This window comes from Dasypus novemcinctus, chromosome 5, assembly GCF_030445035.2.
Source record: "Dasypus novemcinctus isolate mDasNov1 chromosome 5, mDasNov1.1.hap2, whole genome shotgun sequence".
NCBI classification, from domain to species: Eukaryota; Metazoa; Chordata; class Mammalia; order Cingulata; family Dasypodidae; genus Dasypus; species Dasypus novemcinctus.
This window is the reverse complement of record NC_080677.1, coordinates 82,488,925-82,511,948: the sequence shown is the minus strand read 5'-3', so window position 1 is coordinate 82,511,948 and position 23,024 is coordinate 82,488,925. Positions and strand designations below refer to the sequence as shown.

Below are 23,024 nucleotides of genomic sequence, written 5' to 3'. Positions count from 1 at the left end.
ACTTCCCAGTTAATTTAAAGAAGCTAGTATTACCCTGATACCAAAATCACATAAAAACAGAAGAAAAAGGGAAAACTACAGACTAATATTCCTCATGAATATAGGCAAAAAATGATAGTCAAAATAGCAAAAAGAATTTTGCAATATATGAAAAGAATTATACACGATGAGTAAGTGGGGTTTATTCCAAGGATGCAAGACTGGCTCAAAATTAAAAAATCATTCAATGTGAAAGAAAACTAGAAAATAATCTAGGGACCAAATAACACAGTGAATCTGGAGGTGGATAAGGATTGTGGTTAATAATACAAATACATGAATGTTCTTCTATGAACTGGAACAAATGTATGCCACTTATGCCACTATTAAGAATACAGTGATGCATGGGAAAAATACAATTAATGCAATTTATGGACTATAGGTAACGGCAATATTGTAATATTCTTGCATCAATGTCAAAGAAGATACTATCTCAATGCTAAGGGCAAAGATAGAGGTAGGGGATTTTTTTCTTTTGGATTAAAGAAAACATTCAAAGCTTTACTGGGGTGATGACAGCACAACTCTGTGATGAAAGCAAGAGCAACTGAGTATAAACTGTGGACAGAATGTACAAGGCATGGGAATATATAACACAGTGAACCATCTGGTGGAAGATAGACCGTGGTTAACAGTACAAATAGTGTATACTCTCATGAACTATAACAAATATACAATTCTAATATATAGTGTTAATAATCAGGGGAAAAATACACCAAGTGTATGCTATGGATGAGTTAGTGGTCATGTTCTTTCATAATCTGTAACAAATGTTCCACAACAATGTAAGGTGTTGGCGGAGGGTTAATGTATGGGAATTCTGCAAATTGTGCATGATTGTTTTGTAAGCTCACAACTTCTCTAATTAAAAAAAAATCATTCAATGTAATCTAGGTCAATGGAAAATAATAGAGAAAGTACAAAAAGAGCTCTACAAGCAGGACCAATTGATTTCTGACACAGGTGAAAAAGCAATTCACTGAAGGAATGATAGTTTTTTCAACAAATGGTGCTTGAGCAATTGGCATCGATGTGCAAATTAAAAAAAAAAGGGAAAAAGAAAGAATCTCAACTTTAGTCTCAATTCTTATATAAAAATTAACTCTAAATGTATCACAAACTCTAAATGGATCATGTAAAACATAAAACTTTTAGAAAAACCAAAAATCCAGGATCTAGGCTACACAAAGATTTCAAGACTTGACACCACAAACAATCCATAAAAGGAAAACAAAAGATAAATTGGATGAAACAAAAACAAAAACAAAAACAAAAACAAAAACAAACTTTTGCTCTGTGAAAAAGCCTGCTAAGAGGATGAATAGCTAAAGACAGGGAGCAAAATATTTGAAAATCATACATGACAAAGAACTAGTATCTAGATTATATAAGGAACTCTTAGAACTCAAGAATAAAAAAGCAAACAATCCAACTAGAACATGGGAAAAGATATTTAGAGACATTTTACCTGAATATCTAAAGATGGCAAATAAGCACAAGGTATAAAATATCACTGGCTCTTAGGGAAATGCAAATATCACTACACATCTATCAGAATGGCTAAAATGAAAAATAGTGACAAATACCAAAAGTTGGTGAGATTGTAGAGAAACTAGATCACTCATACATTGCTGGTAGGAAAGCAATGTAGTATAGCTAATCCAGAAAAGTTTGGGAATTTCTTAAAAATCTAAACATGCAACTACTAAATGGTCTAACAGAAAGGAAGACTTATATTCACACAAATACACATGAATACTTACATTACTTAATATCCACATATATCTTTATAGATGGGATTTGTAACCACTATCATTTTTACAGATTTAAAAAAAAAAAGCTTGGAGAGGTTAACTGTCTTACTCAGGGTCATGCATGTACTAGACAAATGGTAGAATGAGGACTTAAGCCTAGATTATGATTCAAAGTCAGGGTTTGAAGAGCCCATGTGATAGCGTAGTCTTAAAGTACTTTTAAAAAGTCAAAGCCTAATGAGGAAATCAAATCTTAGTTCATTAACAATTTGTAATACTTACTTTGAATATCGAACCATTGGAGCACAGATTTTTACAACCTGCCCAGAATGAAACATTTCTATTGGATCTTTTTTTCTTTCTTGACATACTGTGGCTTTTTTGCAGTCACTCTTCATGAATCCAGATTTGTTTCAAATCTGAAAAAAAAAATCCATTTGCAAAGAGAAAACATACTTTCACTTGATGAATTTATGTTATTCTAACAATTTCACTTGCCAAGGACACATACTTTTCATCTTTGCTTCTTTTTACATATCGAATAGAATACTGCAGAATTTTGTCCCTATTTATAAGTCCCTGATAATTCTTAGCACAGCATGAAAGTGTTACATTCTACATAAATTGTAATTGTTAATGTTGAACACTAAGTTTCAAATTTATACTTATTAAAGTAATATTTTCTGTTCAAATTAATGAATGCTCAAGATACAGAAAAATAAGATTCAATTCCTAACCCCTGGACCTGTGAATGTGACCTTATATGGAAATAGGGTCTTTGAAGGTACTGTTAAGATGAGGCCCAACTGGATTAGGGTAGGCCCTAATCCAGTATGACCGGTGTCCTTATAAGCAAGAAGAATTGGATATAGACAGACATGGAGGAGAATGTCGTGGGAGGAAGGACTAAGGCGGAGGACACCACAATTGCAGGAGACTACCACCAGAAGACATGAGAAAGGCATGACATGGGCTACAGACTTGAGAAGAAGCATGACAAGGCCAACACTTTGATTTCAGACTTCTAGCCTCTACTACCATTTCTTTATGTCACCCAGTTTGTGGTACTGTTATGGCAGCCCTAGGAAATAAGATACTAAGTTGTGACTTCTTTCATGTCACTTTAAAATTTTACATGTTACTTTATCACTGATAGACCAGGAAATTTTATTTGAATCATTTCACTTATCATACTGTGCATGTCTGTCACTTTGAAGTATCTTGCTTTATCCAGGGAAGTTTAATAGCAGTAATACAACTTCAAGTAGTGTTAAAAAAAAAAGATATCCTAGTATGTTTATTTTTATTCTCAACTCCTATTCTTTGTATGTGATTCAGAAGGCAAAAAAATCTAATATTTCTTAAAATTTAAATGTGGTTTTAGCTAGTGAAATTTCAATTATGATCATATAGTTATATAGTAAACTGCTTGTTATACCCAAAGAAATGTAAGTGATGAGATAGTTCAGAAGTGTTTTATAATGGTTATACTATCATTTCATAGTGTTGGTTGCTTTCCATAATCTAATTTTTATCTTCAGTAACTGAGAAATAGTTATTGCTGAACTTTAGAAAGATGTTTGCTCAAAATGCAATTTTTTTTTTTTTACTTGACTCATCTTTAAAGTTCTGGTATGGCATGAATATAATTCATGAATCTCAATTTTCATAGGTAGAAGTTTATCTTATAGCTGATCACTATTACTGATATAATAAAACCTAGACAAAATTACTAACTTTTTTAAAAAATGAAAATTCATGTTTGGAAGAATGTAAGCCACCTTCTGTTAAGGAGCAGAAAAGTAGTTTCCTTTTCATGGGTCAAACCTGTTCTCTTGCATGTCATATCCTGGTTTATGCTGTCACCACCTACCCTACCCACGTAAGTCAGAAACCTTGGGTTTGGCCTAGACTTTCTCCATCTCCCACAAGTGCTTCATCCTAGAGGTTCCTTTAACTAAAACTTGAGCACACCTTCGCTGCCCCACAGCATTGATACTCAATTCCTCACCACAATGCCTTCAATTGTCTTCCCTGAATCCCAGACACAGGTGGTCTTCCTCTTATTTATGCACCATACCCTAGACATGCCTCTGTTATGGTATCGACATTTGCAATTACTTTTTTCAAAAGTGATCATAACACTGCTTTCTCCCCTGGAATTTTTGAGGGCACAGACATGCTTTTATTCATTCAAGTATTTATTCATTCAACAAATATTGTGTTTCTCATACATGTTGGGAATACAGATGAAAATATTTACTGTGACCTCAAAAATTAGGGATTTAGAAATTGTTACATAAAACAATAGCATGTGTGTGCATATACACCTATAAGCATTGGTAAAAAGATAGTCAAATGTTATACGTTATAAATATATGTATACCTATGTACATTTGTTGTAGAAATATTTATCTAAGGAAGTGATGGAAATCATCAACAGAGGGGGAAGGTAAGCTTGAGTTAAGACTACATGGAAGATGGGAGAGTGTCCAGTTAGAGAACAGCACATGTGGAGCCATAGGCATGAGAGTGCATGCTGTTTTTGGTGAACTATCAGTAGTTCAGTGTTATCTCAGTTATAACTAGACTACAGAGGGAGGGAGGAGGCCTAGATAGTAATGGCCTTATATCTTTTATACTGTAGGGCTTTGGTTATTAATAAATTTTCCTCCTTTGTGGGTGATTTTTACATATGCCTATGTGACATACTTCCACAGGCATACCAGATTTTTTTTCCCTTCCTTTCTGTGCCATATGGTCTGAGTGTGAAAAGCTTTTGAAAAATTTTAAGCAAGGACATGACACGATTGGATTTCTCATTCAGAAAGATCTGACTGGAGAGGGCAGAGCTGGTGATAAACTATCAGTAAAGAGGCCATTGCAGCAGACCAGGTCATGGATAATAAGTATTTGACCTGGGATTCTAGGAGTGAGACTAGCAAGAAGGAATGCATTTAGAAGATATTTAGCAATCAAAAGAAAAATAGGCAAGATATTTAGAAGGTGGAAATCACATGATGACAACTAATGTCATGTAGTAAGAGAACTTTAGGGTGACTTGTATACTTTTGGTTTGAGAAATTGGTGGGATGGCAATGCCAGTCAATGAGAAAGAGAACCAGGAGGAGGAATAGATTTCCACAGGCAAATATGAGTTCACATATGAACACACTGGACCTGAGATGCTCAAGAGCTATCCAGGAAGCGATGCCTTAAGTAGTTAGGTAGATGTGGTGCTAAGAGAAAGAGTTGAAGACTTAAATTGACAGTCTTTAGCCTTCATGTAAGTTGAAACTAAATCATGGACAAGGAGGGATATCATCTGAGTTAGAAAGCCTTGGCAGCACCAACATTTAAGAAACAGTCAGAGGAAAGGAGATTGCAAAAGAGAATTGAAGAGATAAACTCAGGAGCTTGGAAGAATAAATCTGAAAAATAATATTAAAAAAAACAAGGAAGGAGAGTGTATTACCAAAAGAGGAAAGGATTAGTATATTAAACATTACAGAAAAACTTCAAATAATGACTGAAGTGTCCAAAGGTAACTAAATTGTTGGACTTTGCTAAGAACAATTTTACTTTTATTCATTTTCAAAGTCACAGTATAGGGCACTAAGAAGGCCTCCCTCAATAAACATTTGTTGAGGAATAAATCAGTAGCTTTCAATCTTGGTTGTACATTAGAATGACCTGGGAAACATTTAAGAATCATGATGCCTAAGCCATACACCATACCAACTAAATCTTAATCTCTGGATCTAGGATCCAAGCAAAAAAATTTTTTTTAAAGCTCTCTCTGCAATTTCAGTGTGCAGACAAGTTTGAAACGACTGGAATAAATAAATCCACACACCTGGCACAATTGTTTACTTAGAATGGCTGTTCTTTCAGAAGAGGAATGGAGTTTATGTTTATAAACTCGTATGGATATGTAGAGTATGGGCTCAAAATTCTTCACTGACTGAATGGATATTATGCAACTCTTCTCAAGTCTTCCAGTGTAAAAGCTAAGAAAAGAGAAACAGTACATAATTCAAAGATAATGCTATTCATCAATACCCAAGTATTATTTTAAAAACCAGTTGTTTATTAGGGATGATAATGAAAGCCTCGAGTCTGAGCACACTGCCATTGGCAATTCGTGTGACCTCTATTCAGAACAATCACATCATAACTAGGATCAAACAAATTATGGAAAAACCTGACATAAAGTCTAGAGATAGTTTAGTGTAGTGGCTAGTAGCATGAGACTTGTTCACCTCTTTGGGTTGTTATAAAGTACTTAGAACGGTGCCTGACACAAAGTAAGGACTATTATTCTGTTAGCAGAAAGAAGAGAGAACATGTAGCCCTAGGAATGGGAAAAACTGGTTCCTTGAACACACATCCACTTAATAAAAAGTCAAAGTTATATTACAACTTATTTCTTTTTACATGGAAATGCTTGCGACTCTCTTGCGTATGTGTTGTCCTCCTAATCTAGGATTATCGGTCAACAATGCAGGTGTATTAGTAAAGAAAATATAACGAGAACTGAACCAACTTTATAACTTCAAATCAGACAATTCATCAATCTGTAACTAAGAATAAGTCTGGAGTGACTCAGTATATGGCTGAAACAACGAAGAAAAGGCAGAAAAAGCATAAGATCAAGCAAGGTCTCACGGAAGGGAAAGGAGAGACAGTGAATCCCATTTGTCTTTTCCTGGCCCAATCTGCCTTCTTCATCAACTTTTGAGTCTCCCTAATTCTCCTTACTATTCATCCCTGGCAACTTCCTTCCCAAGTTTTTCCCGGCCACTTTTATCCCACGGTTGCAAGCCAAGGCATGTGTCAGATGAAGCTGGGTAGCAACAAACGCCGCCTGTTGTGAGCGTGGAGCACAAATCAAATTTCCAGAAATCTCCGTTCTCCTTTCCTGTCTTTCGCCGCGAGGGCCCAGTTTCCTTAGGATTAATACTTGCTTTAGAAGTAAGCACGGCGGCCACCACCCTCTTCTCGGTTGAGGAAACGACGCTAGTCCCCAGGGCTCGGAGCTGTGGCCTCTACTCCCAGAAGCTTTGGTTTCTCCGGCGGAGAAAGAAGGAGTTCGGCCCGACTCTGCCAGCCCCACAGCGTCTAGATCCTGCCGCTCTACCGCCAAATTGCTTCACCAAGCGGGTCAGAAACCATGCGCGGGACTGCGCGGGCGGCGCCGGAATTCTGCGTCACCACCTGGGCGGGGCGGCCTGCACTCCCGCCCCTGACGCCATCAACCCGGCACCTGCCGACATGGAAGGTAGCGACGGCGGCTTTGTTGCGGCTGGCCTTGGGGTTCCGAGATCTGGAGCGGTTGCAGCGACATCCCGTGAGCTTCTGCAGGACGGTAAGGAGACGGGGTCTGGCCGGGTCGTGAGGCTGTCCTGCCACGCAGTTGGGACAGGGTGGGTACTCAACTCCTTGCTCTGCAGAAAGTTTTTCAGTGTCGACGTGACCACTCCCCTCAGCCCGGCCCCCTGGCGTCCGAGTGCTGGCCTCGTCTACTCGTTTCTACTGGGTTTCACTGCCCCTTTCCCTTCCGGTTGGTTGTCTGGCGGGATACCTGGTTTCTGGTTGCGCCTCATTTCAACTCGTTGGCCTCTTCCCCCATGTCCGGGGCGTCCCTGAAGTATCAGGATCCCGCACCCGGTGACCACGTTGGCAGCAACCGGCTGCTGCCGCAGTTCTTGACCAGATTGTGAAGCGTTTGATTCCAGAAAAAGTGTAAGACCTAGAGCAGTTTACAAACCTAATGAAAAAGAAGGGCTCGTTTTTAAATAGAGTTGGAAATACTCCCTCCTTTAACAAATTCTTGGACTACCCAGGTGAGCCCTCTTGCAGCTTGCAGCCTGTTTGATTTTTTTACGAGGTAATTATTCCATAATGATATGGGGGAGAGTTCGGAGCATTCGCCCAGGCTGGATTAACCATTTGCATCGATTACAGACGTCATATGTATTGATAGTCTCGGACAGAAGTTGCCTAAATAAGATAAGTTAAATATGTACTTTAAAAGCACATGAAATTGTATTGATCTGATTACTATTCCTAAACCTCTTTGTTTTTCAGAATAAAGGTCAAATTTTTAAGCATAAAAAATAAAGGTCCTTCTCACTTGTTCTTAATTTTTTTCGTAACTGCCATACATTGTATATTACATTAAATCGCTTGTATACTTGCTTTAATCTCGTAACTGTATTATAAAACCCCTTTGCGTATTATACAATGTGAATAACAGTATTTTGCATATGGAAGGTACAGTATATATATTTAATTGTGCATCACAGTAGGGAGTATATGCACTAAACTTCTGAATTATTTTTTCTTTGTATTTTATTATTGCCCTCAATAGTAATTAATAATAATAATTAAAAGGAATTGTTGTCTTATGATAATTTATATATTTCTGTATAGGATTTTGTAGGTTAGGGTCTCCTATAATGCATTTTTGCATCTCAATTTAAATTCAGTTTAACCAAGTTCTTCTGGGCTTCTAATAAATGTGGAATTTCTGCCCCCAAGTAACTTACCATCTAGTAGAAAGTCTGTTACAGAGGTATAAAAGTAAGCACTGTGATATAGTTTTGTAAGGGTGGCAGTTAGAATTGTTTAAAAAGTAAAACATTAACACAGAGGAGGGTGATGACTGGGATTGGGGAGAGATTAGAGGCGTGTCAGGAAAGGTTTTCCAGGTGAAGTTGGTTTTGAAGATACATAGGACGTGCCCAAGTGAGCTAGTGGAAGTAACAACACATATCAAACATTGCTGTGTATGTATCAGAAGGATGCATTCCTGGAATTGCCATCAGTTTTTAGAGGGTAAATAGTTCCCTATTCTGCCTTCCATATCTTCCTATTTAGTTCTCTTTCTCAACAGTTATTTTCTTCTCTACTCTTTTCATACCTCTGACTCTGCTACCTCATCTCAATAAATGACCTTCAACTTCCCTAGAAATACAAAATCCGTAAAATGTGAACTTCCTCTAACCTGAACCTGCAGCCATCTTTTTTCCTTTCCCCCTTCTATTTTCAATTACAATGTAAATAGTGTCCCTTCTTCTTGAGGCCAGTCCCTCCTCTTGTATTGTGGATTTTTTCCTGTGTCCTTTGGGACCCAGTCACTCCCAGTCTGTGTTATTGAAGTTGCTTTGCCAAGGTTTCTAATGTCTTACTTGTGGATAAATCAAATGGACACTTTTTGGTCCTTACCTTACTTGAACTTGAATAGTGTTTGACATCCCTTTCCTTGAAACACTTTCCTGATGTGCCTTATGGCTTCCATGCTTTCCTTTATGCCTCATTCTCTAGATGCTTCCTTTAAATGCTTATCTTCTCCAAATTTCAGTGGTGTACTCCCCTTTCCCCCCACTTCATGATTCCTGAGGAATCGAACATTTCCATTGGTAACAGTGATGGTGGTGGTGGTGGGTTACCAGGTTCTTGGCCAAATTGCAGAAAAGAATTTTAGGATGCGCCATATTTTAAACAAGCAAGTAAAGAGTTTATTATAAAGTGAAAGAGAAAGTACATACCTGAGACAGGATTGTGGGTGTCCTCAAGGGAGAGGCACACTGGGGCTGTGACCTTTTTTAAGCCTGGCTTTCCCTGCCCTTCCTTCCTCCATGTAAATGAAGACTTGTAAATTGGAATGTTCTCATTGGTTCTGAGTATGCAGAAAAAGGATTGGAAACACAATAGTTTCATTGGTCCTGAGTGTCTGCAGGCTGAATGAGGATCAGAGGAGAGGGTACAAATGGGCTCCTCATTACCTATCTTCAGGTATTTAGCCTTGGGTGGTAGACTCCTCTCTTGTTCCCGGAACTTTCTACTATCAGGTACAAGCAAAGACTGGTGACCACAATCAGGAGTTGCATACAGAACTGTTTTGACCTTATTGCCCTACTGCTTTCCTGTGGTGCCTTTTTTCCCCCCTCAGGTCCGTGTTCTAACCTGCCTCAAGTGCCCCCTCAGAGTTTTCACCCTTACTCTTTAGGCGATGATCATTTTTCTGTAGCTGCTTCCTGCTTGTTAGGAGCAGTAGTCCCTGCCTGACAGGGTATAAAAAACTCTGTAGCTATTCTATTGAGGCTGAGGGGAGGTGTGTTTAGGATGGTGGTTGGAACTGACTGGCATCCTCACATGATCATTGATTTGCTTTGTAAAGCATCCCATCTGGAAGATAAACCTGGTTAAGGCTTTAAAATCATGAGGGCCTATAGGAGTCTAAAGAGAAAGGTTGAGAGTAGACCTAAAAGTGGTATGAGCCAGGAAAGGTTAGGAACACAGAGAATGGGATAGCGAGGTTGGTGGGTCCATAAGATACGGAGGGGGTGCTGTATACTAGTGAGCATAAACCTGTCCAGATGGCAGTTCAGGTAAGCCTTGTTTCAGGCAAAGAAAGAAAATTCCATTTTAATAGTTGAAAGTAGCAGCAAATGTGAGAATGGGTGAAGGTTTCATCTTCTGTAGTTATTCTGTTGGTTAGGGGTGAGGAAAATCATATTATTTTGGGGATAACCTAGACTTAAGCTCACAAAGACAATTTAAGCAACAAGACAAGCAAATGGTGAGCAAAATAAAAGCAGCCCTTAAGAGAGTTATTCTTTTATAGCACTTTCATTAATTAGAAAATGAATCAAGTTTGCTAAGACTTTTAACATGTTCAGTATACCTCTGCATATGATCTAGAATAGAGGAGGTATTATATTCATCAGGTATATAGGTACATCCTTAATACTAATCAATGTAGAAGTTCCTCTTTGAGCTGCAGCTAGTAGATCTAAGCTCCAAGTTTGTAATACCATACATGTTGTCTCCATGGGAGCAGGTCATAATGTGAATTATGTTTGTTTAGGTTGTACTCTCATTACTCTGGTAATTGCTGCTCCACTTGTTATATCCTTCACACAGCCAGCATGCTGCAGCCCCATTGATCCTGGAGAAAAGCTCCAGTGTTTCACCAACCTGGTGCATCACCCCCTGGCACTATGAAACAGAGCCAGTCTGGAGGCACTGTTCATTGTAAATCTAGTGATATCAAGCCATGGCTGGCTGCTGCAGGAGTCTGAAACAGCAACATTTTTCCATCTACTTCAGGAGCATGACCAGGGGATGTATATAACTTTTATTATTTTAGGGGTTATAGTGACTGATTTAGTCAATAACTGAAATGGAAGGGCACCATGCAGAATACTGGGGGCCATGTTTAAATGCACAAGAGAGTTTGGCAACATTGAAGTCTATTCCTTTTAATTTTTATACAGTTTCTAAATACTTCCAATGCAATTTATAATGTTTCAAATGACCTTGACTACTTTTATTACTTTACTTTTTACTTTACACCTTTACCATGATCATGTTAACAGGTATTTTCCTTGAGCTGTATAGGAAAAGACTACTTCCTAATTATTTTATGAAAACCTGAAGTTCCAATGGAATTAAGATTATCTTCCTTCTACTACCATCTTGACATGCAGATCGAGGTGGCCTTTGACAGCTTTCTCTGTTATGAAGTTACTTTTTGTTATCTATATCAATTTAGGTTTTTTTTCATAATGGCTTCCTGGAATTAGCTATTGAAATATTTCAGTTTAGAAGATGCTCTTACAAAAAGCATTTTTCTATAATTAGCCATAACCACACAGACTAGTTACTTCACCTCTAGAAGAGCTTATTAAATTAAAGTTAGCAACCAGTGAAATTTACTTTATCCATTTAAGTTTTGTTTTACATTCTTCATTCTGTTCAGTGAAAATTAGTCATTTTAACTTTAGGAGAGATCTACATTTTCTCTAATTTCATTAAACACAAACTTAAAGTTTTCATCATAATGCTAATTTATTTTATTAGTATTCCCTAAATCTAGAGATTACACCCAAGCCAAATAAAATTGAAACAGTCATAGTCTGTGCAAGAAATGTTCTTTTTTTTCTTCCTCCACTGGAGGCTAAAACCTCCTTTTTAATAATATTCTAAAATTTTGAATAACCTTAAAGCATACTGACTGCCAGGTTCTGGAATATATTATATTGTTTAATTTGTTTTAACTATAATTTAGAAAAAGCTTTTCATAGCTTTCAAGGACTTTTTCCTTAATGAAATTTGGTGATTGGATTATTAATTACTGTATTCCAAGGCTGTTAAAAGGTTTAATTTGGGGAATTAGAAGACAAACTATGCATACCAAGAGTTATTCTTTAACATCTCCTCTGTCCTTATTAGTCTTAATTTCTTGGCCTAGTAGACAGTTTAAAGCTAAACTTACATTTTCCTATTTTTCCACACCTAGCCCTTCCCCTATAGTTCCCTCAAAGAAAAGACTGGGGTGGGGTAGGGAGGGTGGTGTCAATGTAAGTTAAAAAGCTTAGGATAAACTCTTCTTTCAATAGTTTCTATATTTAGATTTCTTTTTTTTTTTTTTAAGATTTTAAAAATTTCTCTCCCCTTCCCCCTGCCCAGTTGTCTGCTCTTTGTATCCATTCTCTGTGTTCTTCTGTGACCCCTTCTATCCTTATCAGCAGTACCAGGAATCTGTGTTTTCTTTTTGTTGTGTCATCTTGTTGTGTCAGCTCTCCGTGTGTGTGGTGCCATTCTTGGGCAGGCTGCACTTTCTTTCGCGCTGGGCAGCTCTCCTTATGGGGCGCACTCCTTGTGCGTGGGGCTTCCCTAGGCGGGGGACACCCCTGCGTGGCACGGCACTCCTTGTGTGCATCAGCACTGTGCATGGGTCAGCTCCACATGGGTCAAGGAGGCCTGGAGTTTGAACCACAGACCTCCCATGTGGTAGGTGGATGCCCTATCCATTGGGCCAAGTATATGACCTTTCTATCCTGCTTAACTTCTCTAATTTGGGCTCCAGGAATATTCATTTACATATATATAAGCACTTATTTAATTTTTTAACAATTTGAATAGTGCTCTTTTCATGATTTTCATTTGTTAATTTGATAGTACTGTCCAGAGGTATGAAAATATTCTCTGAGCAAGTAGACACAAATAGAGAGTTAGACATACAACAAAAACACACAATTCAATAATTTTACTTATAATTTTCATTCCCTTATAAAATAAGTGTAACTGCAATATAACATGATCAACACATCTCTTTGAAGGCTGTTTTTGATTTTTCAAATCTGCACTGTGACCATGCAGTTTTACATAAATTTAGTTCTCTTCAGTCATTGTCTTATAGCCAAATTGTTCTCACTACTTTAAAATGCAATCTTCACCACTTTCTTTTGCTTCAGAGCTCTGCATTTTGGCTTTGACAGGCTTTGGATGAGCAACACCAATTTCTCACAGAGATCATTGAAGTCTCAGGGAAAACTGGTTTCTCTCATGACTTGCTGCTTTCTGGATCCTTGATGTGGAGTGGGAGATCCCCCACTCCCCAGACTTCCGTGGTAACAGGACTCTAGTGGCTGCTGGACTGGAAGAGTGGACATCCAACTCTAAGGATCAGGGATTCCACCAGGCAGTGATCTCCTCAAAGGTTGTGGGGTGCTAAGTTGAAGGAAATCCCACAGGGGCCCTTCTGAGTTTTTGCCCATAGCAGATGAATTGGAGCCCATACCAGGATGGTCATGAGAGAAAGCAGGGTCATTAACACCAGCAGAAGGACAGGAGACAGGGTTGGCTCAAATCTGCCTTCCTCTGAATTATGGGGAGCAGGAGTTTCTATGGATTCAAACAGCAGATGATAGTTATAGTCCTAATGGCAAGTATACACAAGGGTGAGGCTAGTCTTGATATAACCATAAAGAAAATTAAGTTTAGTCTATAATTACTATCACAATAGTATGTATACACAATGGTGAGACTAGTCTTTAAATCACCATAAGCAAAGGTAAGTTCAGTTTAGAATTACCATCACAACAGCAAGTCTTGGCTAAATCCAGCTGTACTGTCAGGGGACTCTAGTAATTGAGCCTGGTATTTAGTTAACCAGCTACTGTAAGTCATTGGTTACCCCTGGGTAAAAATTGTGAGGGGTTGTTCCCAGGTTATTTTGGTGGCTTGTTCTATTAAAAGGGTGGTTACCACTCTCCCCTCAGGCAAGCTGGGCAACCCTGTGCAATATTCTCCAGAAGCTTGGGGAAATAAGCTGCTGGTCAAGAAATCTCACCCAATTTCTGGACTAATATTCCCAAAGCCACTCCTTCTCGATTTTGTACAGAAAGAAAGGTTTGGTTAGGTTAGGGGTTCCTAAGGCTGGACGGTTAATTAAAGCCTGTTTTATGACATGGAAGGCAATTTCCTGGTCCATTCCCCATTCTAAGGTTTGGTTGTTGGCCCCTGCAGTAGTGCCATATAGAGGCAAAGCAAGTTTGCCAAATCTGGGTATCCACAGCCTACATTAACCAGCCACTCCTAGGGAAGTCTGCAGCAGTTGTTTGTCTGTTTGCTTTAGTAGAATGCTTGTGATAGCTTGAATCCTTTCTGGAGAGAGCCCTTTCCCCTGGGGCAAGGAAAAACTATAAATAAGAGACCTTTTGCTGAGAGATTTGTGCCTTAGATGCTGTCTTAGTCAGTGAAAGGGGTGCTGATGCCAACTACCAGAAATCTGTTGGGTTTTATAGAGTGTATTTATTTGGGGTAGAAGCTATTCCCCAAATAAATAGTTACCAGGCCATAGAGCTTAAGTTACTTCCCTCACCAAAGTCTGCTGCCAAGTGTTGGAGCAAGATGGCTATGGACGTGTGCAAGGGTTCATTCAGGCTTCCTCTTTCTCTTAAGGCTCTGTGGTCCTAGCTTCTTCCAATATCAGTTGTAGGCTGGGATAAGTCTCATCTCTCTCCTGGGGCTAGTCTCTCTCAGGGCTCAGCTACTCTGTTCTCTCCATAAGGTCAGCTGTAGACTATCATACTCTCTCTCTTTGAGGGGCCTCTGCCATGTCTATTGAGCCATCTCTATTCCTTTGTGTTCTCCTGTGTATTTATTTCCCAGGACTCCAGCATCAAAAAAAATTCCAAACTCTGTCCTCTGCCATGTTGTTTTCTCTGTGAGTCCCTGCCCTCTGGGGCATATCCTACTGATGTGCCCAGTCATAGCCTTAATAAATTAATCAAGTAAAAGTGAAATCTCTGAATCTAATACAACCTAATATGCCCAGAGGAACAGACCAGTTTACAAATATAATCCAGTACCTGTTTTTGGAATTCATAAACAGTATCAAACTGCTACAGATGCCTATACTCTGTAGCCCCTATGGGCTAGAAAATTAAGGACTAAAATGGTGTTGGCATTGGAAACTTCCTTTGTCGGACTACAAAGTAGCAGATCATCCACTTATTGTAGGAGGATGCTCTGAGACAAATGGAGATCAGCCAGGTCCTGAACCAAGGCATTACCAAAATATGAGGGCTATCCCAGAACCCTTGTGGCAACACAGTCCATGTAAGCTGTACTGGGGGGTTATGGCTAGACCACTGCTATTTTGAAAGCAAAAAAGAACTGAGAATCCAGGGGGAGTAGAATGCAGAAACAGGCATCCTTCAGGTCAAGGACAGTGAACCAGGCAGCAGATTCAGCAACTTGATTTAATAGAGTGTAAGGATTGGATACTACAGGATGGATTGGTATGACAGGGCTATTAACTGTTCTCAGGTCTTGAACCAGCTGTTAAGTGCTATTGGCCATTATTTAAGAATTTTAAAATTATGGGCTGAAGATCTTTGACAGCCTCATCCCTGAGGGGATACTGTTTCCTGTGGGGGTAGGATTGATTTGGGTTATAAGAAATGGGAACTGAGGGAACTTGGAGGGGGCCTACGCTGGTATGCCACTAGTCCTCCGGTATCCCACACTAAGAGGTTTATTTGTTCATTTATCTCCTGGGGTATTATGCTTAGGGGGTTCTTGGGGCTTGGCTCTGATTACTGCAGCCAGGCAAATGGTCTCAAACCCAGGCTTGCTAGTTCCCTTTCACAGGGTGCCAGACACTTGGGGAACTAGGCTTGGGTATATTAATTGTATACTAGCCCCCAAGGAGTGTGGGAGGTCTCATCCGAGTAGTGGGGCTGGGCATTCTGGAATAACTAGGAACTGATGGTTTATGACAAAGTTCCCTATTCTACAGGGGAGAGGGTCAATAAACAGCCTATATTTGGATTCTCCATCGACTCCCACTTTTGGGCATGAGTGAGACAAGAGGTCTAGAGTGACAGGTCAGGACTGAGTAAGGGTCTTCCGTATCAGATAAGAAGTTTACAGTCTTACCTGCCATGTCGAGGTTTACCCAAGGCTCTTTATGGTGGTTTGTGGTGTTGTCCATGCCTGGCCTCTGGCCCCTTCAGTCCGTCTCGGTCATGGTGAGCAGGCCCAGTGCCCATCCTTTACACATCTGCGGCAAGACCCTGGCAGGTCTTGGAGGCACGGCAGCTTGAGGCAGTCAGTTTCTAGTGACCAGCCTCGCCACACTGGACATGGGTTCCTGTTGGCGTGGAGCCTGGGTTGTTTGGCCCCAAGGTGACAGGGTGCTTTTAACGGTGGCGCTTAAAAGGTGAACCTGTTTCTGGGCCCTTTGCCTGCCATTCCCTATCTGTTCCTCTTTGGAATCATCACAATTGTTGAAAACTGAAAAGGCTGTTTTTAAAAGGGTATTCATGGAGGTTTGGCAACCCACGGGAAGCTTTTATAGCTTCCTATGGATTTCCAAGGCAGACGGGCTAGTTAAGTGAGTTCCTAGGAGGATCAGTCCTTCTCTAGATTCAGGATCAACCAGAGTATATTTTTTCATTGCCTTCACTAACCTTCCTTCAAAGATGGCTGTGTTCTCATCCTTCTCCTGAGTGATTTCCCTAAGTTTGTTATAATTGACTGGTTTGGTAGTACACTTTCTCATCCCTTCGAGGATTCATGTGATGATATGTTCTCTTGCCCTCAGATCTGCCTGCCCCCTGTGATAATCCTACCTCAGATCTGAATTCCGGATTGCTACTGCCCCTGCCATATACTGGTTAGCCTGCTGGGTGGCCAGTCTCTCAGTGTGCTCTTGTGCCTTGATCCAGATCTGGAGTTTCTCCTCTGGAGTGCACCAAGTTAAGACAATAATGTGCATGTCACCCCAGGTTAGTTCAAAGGCCAGTGTGAGGTGCTGAAACTCCTCAGTAAATTTAGCAGGGTCTTTGGAGAATCAACACATCTCTTTCTTGCATTGTGGCAAGTCGTTTATAGAAAAAGTGGACATGTCACTTCTCGTATGGGGGATAGGCCACCTTCTGGCTTCTTTACTGGGTGGAATGAGGCCCCACTCCAGGTGTGGCCAGCCAGACTAGATTCTAGACCTTAGTAGGGAGGCACTGTTGCCCCTACTTGGGGTGGTCTAAAGGGATTTTTGGATCCAGGATGGAGTCATAATGGGGTGGATTACTAAGAAGAGGGTCATCTAAGATATCTTTTTCTTTATTGGGAAGGGTTTCCTCACCCTGAAGTTTCCTTATGCAGAACACAATTGACAAGAACCTTTTAAGTTCTCGTTTTGATACAGAGCCACGAAAAACTGGGCATAGGAATTTCTAGCCATTTTCCTTCCCTCTTACACAGGAGGTCTAACCTGGAGTATGGGGTTATAATTTAGAGTCCCATTTGTTGGGCACTCTTAGCCATGCTTGAATTTATTTTGCAGCCATGTGGTGTTGTAGAAAAAGATTAGCCTTTTCCTTCTTACACCATAAATTGTCAGGTTGTCACAGTTCCTGAGGAGACATTCCAATGAGGAGTCTGGGAATGCTTGAGGAGCCGCCCATTATTCTATGTGAGGTTGAAAATGCGTTTATCAGTCTTAGTGGTGTCCCACTTCTAGACCTGACTGAATGGAAACTGCTTGCTGTCCTGGGGATTGGGAGCCTTGCTCACCATCTGACATCCTGGGGATCAGAACCCCCTGTCACTGGGTGTCCCTAGGGCCTTAGAGATCTTGAGAGAGTTCTTGGTCTGGTTCCCAGACCAAAGCTGCCAAGCCGAACTTCCTCCCCAGAATGGGGTCTTCCTAGAGCTTCTTTCCTTCTAGTGTGGCCCATTGTTGCAGAGGTCTTAGAAAGTGTCTATGAGAGCGATTTTAAGATTGACCAAACGACTAGGGACTGGAGGTCAGGAACTCATTTTATCACCTGCCAGGGACCTAGGTTTGCAGTTAAACCAGACATCATGAAGGCAGAAGCTGATTGTTCTGCAGCTCACAGGCAGAAATCCTTGAGGGATAGGAGGTAGTGATTAACAGGGATTTCAGGGCCTTGATGGGACTGAGGAAGGGACAGACTACCAGGCACGGCCAAGGGTGAGAGTCTTGGGGGCCCTGTTAACAAATAACATTTTTGGTTTCTGAGGCATTCACACACCCAGTGATGAGAAGGACGGAAGTAATTGGAAGATTGAAGACACCCTAATTAAAAGGGGTCAGCTATTGGCCTGAGGAGGTGCTGCAACAGGTGGTGGTTATATTTTGAGCAAAGGCATAAGGAGAGGATAGAGAAATCGCAGAAAAGTTGGGGAAGGGAATGAGAGAATGGCAGGAAGATGGAGTATGAGGCAATGGGGTAGTTTTGGGACCTCTCCTTTGGGCTTTGTGTTAGTCAGGATTCTCTAGGGAAACAGAATCAACAGAAGATATCTGTAATTAGTATGAGGTTTTATAAGAGTCTGTCACATGACTGAGGATGCACAAGTCCAGGTTCTGTAGGCAGGCTGCAAACCAGGGTCTCCGATGAAAGTCACTGTAGGTCCTTGATGAGTTTCTGGGAGACATTGGCTGTCCAAAGGTGAGCTGGGGAATTCTCTCTGAATGCTGAAATCACTTCCCCTTTAAGGCATTCAACTGATTTGGATAAAGTGTCACTCATTGCTGATGGCCATCTCCCTGGTCAATGTAGATATAATCAGCCATCTATGCAGTAAACTCACCGATGACTAAAGCCCATAAATGTCCTTGTATTACAATTAGCCCCATGCTAACTTGACTAAACAACTGGGTACAAATACGTGGTCGAGTTGACATATTAGCCTAACCATTATGGGCTTCTACACGACTCAAGCCACATGCTTCATCAGGCTCAGGGGCGATTTTTCCTGTGGCCGAGGTTCTCCTTGAATCTGCATGGTCAGGGGACATGCCCCTACCACCTTCAAAGGAGGGAGCCAGAGAAACTTGGTCTGGCCAAGATTATGCCTTGGGGAGCTCTGTCCCAGGACTTGAGTGGTGGAACCAACAGGCTTAAGAGAAGAGAGAATGCAAGGGAAACAACAGAAACTATCAGATATTGTGTTGGACAATGTTACTGAGTGGGCAAGGAGAGATTTGAGGGCCAGGTAGACTTCCCCATAACTCTGGGAATGTCCCCAGTCAGGCCTCAAGGATGGTGTAGCAGTTTGATATGGTTTTTGAATTCCAAAAATGGATATTGGATTATGTTTGTAAACTGGTTTGTGCCTGGGTGTGGTTAAATTATGATTTGGCTTTTATTGGGCCATGTTAGTAGGCTGTTGATTCTCTGCCCCCTTGGTGGATGGGGACTCACAGATTAAACTACATGGCAGAGCAGAGGAGTAAGTTCGAGTTTTGATGTTGGAGTTTTGATGCTGGAGTTTCTGAACTGGAGCCTCGGGAAGTGAACACACAGAAGAAGATGACAGAGGAATGGAGAGGTCTCCTTAGACACTGCAGAACACCTGGGGAGAGAGAAAGAGCCAGTTACCTGATAGTCTACAGCTGGCCTTGTGGACAGAGCACAGCAGCTGAGCCCAGAGAGAAACAAGCCCTAGGAAGAGAAACCCAAAAAACCTGAACTCTTGGTAGACCTTGGCAGCAATCTTGCCCCAACACATGGCAATAGACTCTGGTAGGGAAGTAACTTATGCTTTATGGCCTGTTAACTGTAAGCTTCTACCCCAAATAAAAACACTTTATAAAAGCCAACATATTTCTGGTATCTTGCCTGAGTTCTGCCTTAGCTGACTAATACAGTTTCACCTGCTGCCCAGAGTCTCCTTGAATCTAAATGGTGTGGGGCTAGCGTCTGCCACCTCCAAAAAGGGAGCCATGAGCTCTGGGTTGTCCAAGGTTATGTCCTGTTAGAGCTGATCCAGAAACCCATTTAAAATAGAGAGAGGAAATGGCAGGAAGAAAGGGCAAACAGACAAAAGAGAGAGACTGGAAATGGTGGAAGGAAATGGTGGACAGACAAAACAGGGCACCAATAGTTTTTGATTAAAAGCCTAGACTCACCAGTCTTTGTTGGGTTCCAAAGGGTGTTACCAGTTCTCCTAGCTAACTCATCAAAGATTTGTTGTTGGTTTGTTTCCAGGTTCTAAGCCATGTCACAGAAAAGAATTTAAGGATGCTCCATACTTTAAGCAAGTAAATAAAGAGTTTATTGTAAAGCAAAAGGAAGGGAAAGTACAAAGAGAAAGTACACACCTGAGACAGGGGAGTGGGCATGCTCAAGAGAGAGACTTACTGGCGCTAGGGCTGCGGCCTTATTTAAAGGTGGCCTTACACTCTGCTTCCTTCCTTCATGTAAATGAAGACTTGTGAATTGCAACACTCATGCTGGTTCTGAGTATGCAAAAGAATTGGAAGTACAACAATTTCGTTGGTTCTGAGTGTCTGCCCGCCTGTGTGGGACCAGGGGAGAGGGTAGAATGGGCTTCTCATTATCTGTTGTCTTCAGGTATTCAGCCTTGGGTGGTTGAATCTTCCCTCGTTGGGAGGAAATTCCTCTCAGGTACAGGCAAAGATGAGCAATTTCGAACAGGAATTTTACACTGAACTGTTTTGTCCTTATTGCCCTAGTGCTTTCCTGTGGCACCCTTTTTTCTCTCAGATTCCTGTTCTATCCTGCTACCTCAGTGACTCACCATGTCAGGGATTTGCCAGTGGCATAGGATAGGATTGGTGGGTAGTTGCATAGTTTGAAAATTTATGAAGTATTTCTGATGTGCCCACTTACGAGAATGAGAAAATAATGAAAAGAGAAGCATTATATGACATTAAAGACGATCAGCCTCAATTGGCAAATCCAGTGATCAGTATTCACCCTTTGTAAGGTTTTTGGCACTAACTGATCACTTACTTTGTTGACACTGTCCCTTCTTTTAGCTTTTCCCATTCTATTTCCATTTCTTACTCTCTTTTATTGCCTTCATTTCCTCTATATTTGGCGTTTTCCTGGCTTCTGAACCCTCTCCGTCTCACTCCCCTTATTTGCATTCTAAAATTTCTTCTTAACTCATCTTGTCTTTTTTATGGTCTCAAAAACATCTATACACACAAATATACACATATGGTTGTTATGGGTTGAATTGTGTCCCCTAAAAAGATACATTCAAGTCCTAACTCCCAGTCCTTATGGTTAGTTAAGATGAGGCCAGGGAAGCAGATGTGGCTCAACTGATAAAGCATCCACCTACCATATGAAGGGTCCAGGGTTCGATTCCCAGGGCCTCCTGACCCATGTGGTGAGCTGGTCCACGTGCAGTGCTGCCGCACGCAAGGACTACTGTGCCACACAGGGGCGCCCCACTTAGGGGTGCCCCATGCACAAGGAGTGAGCCCTGCAAGGAAAGCTGCCCGGCATGAAAAAAGTGCAGCCCACCCAAGAGTGGCACCATACACTCGGAGATCTGATGCAGCAAGATGACGCAACAACAACAACAACAAAAAGACACAGTTTCCCAGTGCCGCCAGACAGTGCAAGTGGATGCAGAAGAACATGCAGTGAATGGACACAGAGAGCAGACAATGGGGGGAAAGGGGAGAGAAATAAATAAAATAAATCTTAAAAAAAAAAAAAAAAAAAAAGATGAGGCCAAACAGGGTTAAGGTGGGTCTTAATCCAATATGACTGGTGTCCTTATCAGAAGAGGGAGATTTGGACACAGAGACAGGTGTACACAGAGGGAAGAAGGCCATGCAAAGAGGGAAGCAGAGATTGGAATTTTGCTGGCACCAATCAGGGAATGCCAAGGATTCCTGGTAACCTCCAAAATTAGAAAGAGGCAAGGGAGGGATCTTTGTTTAGAGCCTTCAGAGAGAGCATGGCCCTGCTGACACTATTTTCAATCTTCTAACCTCCAGAACTATGAACATTGAAAATCTGTTGTTTTAAGTCATCAGGTTTGTGGTACTTTATTACAACAGCCCTAGGAAACTGATACAGTAGACTTTACCTCTGTTATGAACTATAGAACTACATTTTAAACCATCTGCTGTACATTTCAAGATAGATAGTAAACAAGCAGTGCTAGTTCCACATATGAAAACTTACGAACAAATGAAGTTCTACAGATGAAAATGAATTCTTTTCCAAAAAACACCTCTCCCCTAACAACTTCTTCCTCTCTTTAACCTCTGCGAACACTAATTATATATGGTTAGTTAGACGTATGTTAGTTAGATGTGTGCTTATTCTGTATTTAGATGGTAACTTAGAGGCAGGGGTCTGTTCGTATTCATCTTTGTATATACAATGCCTAATGGTCTAGCTTGGTGCAAAGCTGAATTCCCTATGTCAATTTCTTAAACAAAAGACTTGGAATCATCCTTGACTTCCTTTTTTTTTAAAAGCAATTTTATTGAGATACATTTACGTACCGTACTATCTATCCAAAGTGTAGTCAGTGGCTTTTATTATGATCACAGTGTTGTACATTTATTACCACAAAAATTTTTTTAACAATTTCATTACTCCAAAAAGAAATCTACACCCCTTAACAGTTACCTTTCACACCATCTATCCTTCCCCAGCCCTACATAACCACTAATCTAATTCCATCTTTATATATTGATTTATATTTATATTTTTTATAATTGTCATCCTACAATATATACTTCTTTGTGTCTGATTTCTTTCACTTAAACATGCCGTGTGTTTGTTTTTTTCTCCTGATAGTAACATCTTGTAACATTAACATATATTTGTTGCATTTCAAAGAAAAAGTCTTATATATGCAATTATTACCCATATTCATATTTCCATGTGAGATTTTCTATGCCATACAGTTCCATGTTACATTTTTAAACTTCCTTTTTAGTAATATATATACATGACCTTAGACTTTCCCTTTAGACCACTGTCTTACCCATATAATAGCACTGCTAGTTATAAACATATTGTGCTTTCAGCTCCTCTATTCATTTCCAAAGATTAACACATTTTTACCAGTTCTGTACAAGTTAGCCCACAGCTTTCAGTTCTCTAACTTCATTGTTTTCTG

The 23,024-nt window shown here is 40.5% G+C and overlaps 2 protein-coding genes across 2 annotated transcripts in view; one reads left to right on the top strand and one right to left on the bottom strand.

The window, feature by feature from the left end:
- The window catches only part of LOC101437845 (tRNA-dihydrouridine(20a/20b) synthase [NAD(P)+]-like), a 137,803-nt gene extending 130,853 nt beyond the window's left edge, over nucleotides 1-6,950 (bottom strand). The window contains exons 1-3 of the mRNA XM_071215517.1: nucleotides 6,761-6,950; nucleotides 5,650-5,803; nucleotides 2,076-2,212 (exon numbers count right to left, since the gene is read on the bottom strand). Coding sequence (XP_071071618.1) covers nucleotides 2,076-2,191 — 116 coding nt within the window. The 5' untranslated portion in view covers nucleotides 2,192-2,212; nucleotides 5,650-5,803; nucleotides 6,761-6,950. The remainder of the gene's footprint in view (nucleotides 1-2,075; nucleotides 2,213-5,649; nucleotides 5,804-6,760) is intronic.
- A 79-nt stretch (nucleotides 6,951-7,029) lies between these two features.
- COG5 (component of oligomeric golgi complex 5) overlaps nucleotides 7,030-23,024 on the top strand; it is a 488,722-nt gene continuing 472,727 nt past the window's right edge. The window contains exon 1 of the mRNA XM_058296542.1: nucleotides 7,030-7,161. Within this exon, the coding sequence (XP_058152525.1) occupies nucleotides 7,068-7,161 (94 nt within the window). The 5' untranslated portion in view covers nucleotides 7,030-7,067. The remainder of the gene's footprint in view (nucleotides 7,162-23,024) is intronic.